Source organism: Mesoplodon densirostris, chromosome 3, assembly GCF_025265405.1.
Source record: "Mesoplodon densirostris isolate mMesDen1 chromosome 3, mMesDen1 primary haplotype, whole genome shotgun sequence".
Lineage (NCBI taxonomy): Eukaryota > Metazoa > Chordata > Mammalia > Artiodactyla > Ziphiidae > Mesoplodon > Mesoplodon densirostris.
Genome location: NC_082663.1, coordinates 171,451,962 through 171,458,943, shown reverse-complemented (window position 1 = coordinate 171,458,943; position 6,982 = coordinate 171,451,962). Strand labels below are relative to the sequence as shown.

Below are 6,982 nucleotides of genomic sequence, written 5' to 3'. Positions count from 1 at the left end.
TAATTAGTATTAATGACTTTTTTTAGCTTGTTATTCCTATTGGCTATGAGACTTTGATTTTGCCCAAAGGGGGTTTTTACTAACCTCAGAGATTTCTAGAAACTCCCAACCCCACACCATATACCCACAACCATTTTCACTGCTGTGTTCTGTTCATCCAGAGTCAGCAAGACAAACTTTGTCCCAGCTCCTCTAGATCAGCACTTCTCAAGGTGGAGTCTGCCAAACCCTTATCTCAAGAGATAGTTCTTAAAAGACAAGGTCTGTGGTCCAATCTGATTAGGAGGCCGGAGTCCTGTGGACCCCTCTTGGAGGTTCCAACGTCCATGAACATTTTAAGGTCTCGGAGAAGACCTAGAGGAAGGAGGCCAGTTAAACTTTCTTTAACCCGGAGCTTTCCAAACTTATTTAACCTCAGAACCATCTGGGGCACAATAATTTTTCACCTTCATATGGAAACTTGAACACATTAATCTACATTGTGTGGAACACAAGTGATCACAACAGGTGAGGAATGACCGAGAGGCTGACCATCCTCATGGCTTAGACAGCTCGTCCTTGCCTTTCCTGTCTAGGTTCAGAGGAAATGATAAACATGAGAGAGCTTCTCAAAAGGATCTTTCCCCTGTGACACAGCACATCATTCTCAAGGTTGCCAAAGAGTTAGTTTCAAAATCCATTTCCCAGAAGGCAACTTGGACCAAGTCAGGTTTCGCGGGTTTTTTGTGTTTTTTTTCAATTGGAACTTTTATCATGATGGGCCATCTTTACTTTCACACCATTATTGACCTGTTCTTGAAAGATTTATTCCTACATCCCATTGCTGGGAAAAGGACAGAAAAGGAAGGAATACAAAATTAGGATTACGCCGAGGTCTGCAGAACAGGCAAGAGGACTTCATTAGAGAATTAAATTGTACAGTTTTCTCTTTGGGGACATTTTTGACACCTGAAATCACTTCTTTTGAAAAAAATTATTAATTGAAGTATAGTTAATTTACAATATTATTTTAATTTATGCCGTACAGCAAAATGAGTCAGTTCTACACATATATACATTCTTTTTTCATAGTCTTTTCCATTATGGTTTATCAAAGAATACTGAATCTAATTCCCTGTGCTGTACAGTAGGACCTTGTTGTTTATCAATTCTGTATATAATAGTTTGCATCTGCTAATCCCAAACTCCCAATCCATCCTTCTTCCACTGCCCCCGGCTTAGTAAAATCTCTTCTTTAAAGGGGTTCCAAGATGGGCACTAGAGATTTGACACCTGAAAATAAGTATGTGCCATTTATTTTGGTAGATGGAACATTTACCAAAGCCAAAGAATCAGAAATGAATTCTTCCAATTAGTATTTCAGAGCAGTTCTCCTAGTTATCTTTTGTCCAAACCACTGAAGCCCAAATCCTACTGAAGTGTGTGTCAGATCATTGCCCAGTGACAAGGAATTTGAGACACCAAGTTGACATGGACCAGCCTCTTCAGCATCACCCGAAAGTTTGTCAGAAACGCAAAATTTCAGGCCCTGCCCCAAACTAAACCAGACTCTGCAGTTTAAGAGATCCCCAGGTGACTCATGTGCAATTGAAGTTGGAAAGTACTGGCCTAGAGCACCACTGATTAATGTGATAATTGTGCCTACCTGTTTTATTGCCCACGTGAAAGATTCTTAATTGACTCTGCCTTTTAACTAGCTTGTATTCCACTGATGGTTAGTGCTTTTAGGCCATTTGCTCAACTAAAAGGAGCCATTGTAACCTGGATCCTCCGCAGTGAATGTGTGTGCTGATTTAACATATTTAGACAGGAGAGCACTTTACCTACGGAGTTGAGGTGGGATGGGGAATTATCTGTCACCATCCCAGTTCAGTGATGATGCATCCTGAATGAAACAAAAAGTCTCTGCCTGTCCATTCAACTTGTCTGCCCTGAGGACCAGAGAAGAATCCTCTTTCCTGGTGGATTTGATAATGGGACTGCCCCTAGTGGGCTGTTACACATTTTCTTGAAGAATGATACTTAGGGCGAGCTGCCCGTGACGTTGCCTGCGCTGTTTGAAACTGCAGAACCCGTTACCAGCTTGGGGCAACTACCGTTCCGGCTGGTTCCGGAGCCCGTGCGTGCCAGGAGGGCTAGTGGCGGTCGTGAGGTGGCTCTAGCCTTTCGCGTCTCTGCAGCCTGGAGACTAGGACCGGCACTTTCGTAGGACGCCACCTCCAATCGCAGCGCTGGCGCGGGCGGAGGCTAAAACACACGAGTCCTGAGACTGAGGAAAATGCGCCAAGTTCCCGTCGGCGGCGTCGTGGGGAAGACCCCAGCGGTTCGGGCGCCGGGCGAGCGGAGCCGCTTCTGGCGCTCCTTGCCGTCCTGGGGCGGGGACGGGGGCGGGGGCGGGGGCGGGGACGGGGGCGGGCGCGGTCGGGCGCCGCTTCGGGGATGTAGTCGGTGCCGGCGCCCAGGCAGGACCGAGCCGCAGCCCGGGTTCCCGCTCTTGAGAGCGAATGGTCACTCCCCTGCGGGGAGGGCGATCCGGCCAGCTTTTCCGTGGGTCGCGGGCCCCCCCGCAGGCTCGGGGCAGGGGCTCACCTGTCGCCCCCGCCCTCAGCCCGGTTAGACTCGTCGGCGTCACCGCCGCGGACCTCGCGCTCTGGGCCATGACCATAGTTACGGGAGAAACATTGGTGATGTCACAACCCCCAGTGATAAGGACAGCCAGGAGCAAGAAATGGTATAGCAGGAGATACGGCGCCTGGTCAAATGTTATATTCTAGATATGCTTGGTGATTACAGGGTCCCTGTATAAATGAATTCTCCTCAACTCCTTGGGATTTGAAGAGAAAATGCCCCGTGTCATACCTCGTGAAAGTAATAGGCTTTCAAGAGGTAGTCCCTCAAAAAAACCCAGACGTCCCTTGAAGTTTTTTCAGAAGAAGGAAACCAAGAGAGCCTTGGATTTCACAGATTCTCAAGGAAATGAAGAAAAAAACTTCTGAATACAGAGGATCTGAAATTGATCAAGTTATTCCTGCAGCACAGTCCTCACGTGTCAACTGTGAGAAGAGAAAAAACTTGTTACCGTTTGTGGGACTGAATAATCTCGGCAATACTTGTTATCTTAATAGTATACTTCAGGTATTATATTTTTGTCCTGGTTTTAAATCTGGAGTGAAGCACTTATTTAATAGTATTTCAAGGAAGAAAGAAGCCCTAAAAGATGAAGCCAGTCAAAAAGCTAAGGGAAATTGCAAAGGAGATTCTTCAGTAAGTTTTGAACTAATATGCAGCTTACATTCCTTGATCATTTCAGTCGAACAGCTTCAGGCTAGTTTTCTCTTACATCCAGAGAAATATACTCGTAAACTTGCTACTCAGCCAAGGCGACTACTTAACACACTCAGGAAACTCAACCCTATGTATGGAGGATATCTACAGCATGATGCACAGGAAGTATTACAGTGTATTTTGGGACACATTCAAGAAACATGCCACCTCCTAAGAAAAGGAGTAAAAAATGTGGCAGAGTTATCTACTAAGGTAGAAGAAAAACATCAGAAAGAGGAAATGAGTGGCCATAACAGCATGGAGATGGACAGTATGAGGCATTCTGAAGACTATAAAGAAAAACTGCCAAAAGTACATGGGAAAAGAAAAAGTGACACTGAACTTGGTAACATGAAGAGAAAAGTTAAAGTCTCTAAGGACCACCAGTCTTTGAAAGAAAACCAGAGACAAACCAGATCAAAAAGAAAAGCTACCGTTGATTCATCAGATATTCCTGCTAAAATAATCCCCCAGTACATTTCTGAAAATGAGAGTGCAAGACCCTCACAAAAGAAATCAAGAGTTAAAAGAAACCGGTTCAAGTCTACAGCTAAGCAACCCAGCATTATTTCTAAATCCTTTAGTCTGGGTAAAATAACAACCAACCAAGAATCCAAAGGACAATCTAAAGAAAATGAATGTGGTCTTGAAGAGGACATGGGGAAGTATGAGAATGATAATACAGCTGATGGTTGTGGACTTCAATCTCCAGGGAAGAACGTTATGCCTGTTAAGGAAGTTAAGCCCATCAACAAAGGTGCAGAGCCAATTGGTTTTGAGCTGGTGGAGAAATTATTTCAAGGTCAGCTGGTAATAAGGACTCGTTGCTTAGAATGTGAAAGTTTAACAGAAAGAAGAGAAGAGTTTCAAGACGTCATCGTACCAGTGCAAGAAGATGAGCTTTCCAAAGTAGAGGAGAGTCCTGAAAGTTCTTCAGAGCCAAAACCAGACATGAAGACCCTGAGATGGGCAATTTCCCAGTTTGCTTCAGTGGAGAGGATTGGAGGAGAAAATAAATATTTCTGTGAAAATTGCCATCATTATACTGAAGCTGAACGAAGTCTTTTGTTTGACGCAATGCCTGAAGTTCTAACTATTCATTTGAAGTGCTTTGCTGCTAGTGGCTTGGAGTTTGATTGTTATGGTGGTGGACTTTCCAAGATCAACACTCCTTTACTGATACCCCTTAAACTGTCACTAGAAGAATGGAGCACAAAGCCAACCAAGGACAGCTATGGATTATTTGCAGTTGTGATGCATAGTGGCATTACAATTAGTAGCGGGCATTATACTGCTTCTGTGAAAGTCACTGACCTTAACAGTTTAGAACTAGATGAGGAAAATTTTGTGATCGACCAAATGTGTGAAGTAGGTAAGCCAGGACCATCGAACAAGGAGGAAGCAAGGGGTGTGGTCAAAAACTATGACGATGAAGAAGTGTCGATTAGAGTCAGTGGAAATACCCAGCCAAGTAAAGTTTTGAACAAAAAAAATGTAGACACTCTTGGACTTCTCAGAGGACAAAAGACTCAAGCAGATTATGAGTTATTCAACAAAGCATCTCATCCTGATAAAGTTGCCAGTGCAGCATTTGCTGAAAATAGAAATTCTGAGACTAACAATACTAATGGGACCCATGAATCTGATAGAAACAAGGAATCCAATGACCAAACAGGCATTAACATGAGTGATTTTGAAAACAAAATTTCATATGCAGTGCAAAGCTTAAAGGGGTATGAGGGGAAGTGGTTGCTTTTTAATGATTCTCAAGTGAAAGTTACTGAAGAGAAGGACTTTTTGAATTCTCTTTCCCCTTCTACATCTCCTACATCTACTCCTTACTTGCTATTTTATAAGAAATTATAGAGTGAGTGTATTTTCCTTGTGTGTATATTAAACATTGGTAAATTGATTACATCAAAAAGTCTTTAGCTTATCTTTTGAAGCTATTGGATATTATTGGTCTCTCTAGGTTTCTATATAAATAGTGAAATCTGAGTTATTGAAAACCATGTTAATTTTTAGAATTCCTTTTCCTTAGTGGAGACTAGTGATTGATGCATTAGCTTCTGGGAACAAACTTGTATAGGTTCTTAACTGAATTATTCAAAATGGAAGCATGTAAACACTTTGAATTTACACCTATCTTTTGTGTTTGCTTTTTCAAATAAAGTGCTTGTATTTTTATCTCCCTATTTTGGAGTAATTATCTACATGATGTTTACAGGTTCTGTGGTTTTTCAGCTAAGAAGCAGAATCTCATTTCAGTACATTCACTTGTGTAAGTCGTGCAGCCAGGTCTTTGATGGGCTGTATTAGAGGCACGTGTGTGAACAGCTGTCCCATCGGTTTGCTGCAGCTGTTAAATGAAGTAATGCATGTAAAATGCTTCGTACAGTTTCTGGCATTCAGTAGCCCTCCGAAAATACTGGCTAAAGTATTACTAAGGAGAGTTCTATAACCTTGATAGCCAAGAGTCACCATGAGCTTGACTCAAGGGAAGTAAGAAAGACAGATCATTGGCTGGGGTGTTGAACCGCATGGAAGAAGACAAACGCTTTACCATAGAACTTGACGCCAAGCTTTAATAACATAGCAAAATAGGCCTGGGGAAAGAATCTGAAAGTGCACAAAACAGAGGATCACAGTGTCATTTGAAGCATGACTATGAAAAGTGCCACTGGCTGTAGTTGACAGACCAGCAGACCCCTGCACCCACTCTGCGGGACTTTGCTCTGCATTTGGCACCAGCCAAGTAGCCTCCTCTCTAAAGGGTCAGTTTTGCAAGTGCCCACCCGACTCCCATGGCCTCGCCCTGTGCTCAGAGAAGGCCATAAACGATGTTGGCCAAGTCAGCTTGTCATTTCAGGATAGAATGCATTAGGTTCTCCCCCAAACTCAATGGGTGGAAGAATCATAAAACAAGAATTCAGGGGTCCCTGAAGCTCTGCACTTGTGTCAACAGGCCTGATTTGTATCTGAGCGGGTGAGCATTTATAGCCTCTGATTTGCCACTGTGGAGCTCACAATTCCAAAAGCTGAGGCTCCTGTTCCCCACCCAGCCTCAGTTATGTTTATGTCACCAGCTTCTGAGGCGTCATCTGCTTAGTACTGCACTTTTGAACAGGACCAAGAGACCACGCTGAGCCATGAAGTCCCCACAGCTATCACTCCTATGTCCTGGCAGACACACCTACGTGACCTTACACAAGTTAGATAACCTTTCTGGGCTTAAGTTTCCTCATCTATGAAACTGAGATAACAGTAATAATAAAAGTTGTGTCATTATTAGGCAGCTAAATGGTAACGTTGGTTAAATGCTGGGCTTATTACAGGCACTTAATACAAATAAGTTTATTCTATTACATTACATTAAATACATTATATTATATTATTTCATCTCATCATATCTCATCATATCATACATCATATTATTATGATGCCATTTGGGGAAGCCTCCATTAGTGCGTCCATAACAAAAAGATGTCAAAATGACTCAAGATTAGGAAAAGCTTCTCCTCTACTGCCTCATGTTCAAGACCAATCTACAAGGAATCAATTACTGAATATTTACTGAACACTCCCCTGTGTGCTAGACACCATACCGGACTCCGTGTAGGTACGGAAATGTAAGACTCAGGGTCATCCCAGCTCTCAG

At 43.0% G+C, this 6,982-nt stretch overlaps 1 protein-coding gene across 1 annotated transcript; it reads left to right on the top strand.

Moving 5' to 3' along the window:
• Positions 1-2,843: 2,843 nt before the first annotated feature.
• On the top strand, positions 2,844-5,218 carry LOC132485964 (ubiquitin carboxyl-terminal hydrolase 1-like). Its single transcript, XM_060092590.1, is given in 2 exon segments — positions 2,844-2,984; positions 2,986-5,218. Coding segments are annotated over 2 exon segments (2,346 nt in total). The 3' UTR covers positions 5,191-5,218.
• The last annotated feature ends 1,764 nt before the right edge of the window (positions 5,219-6,982 follow it).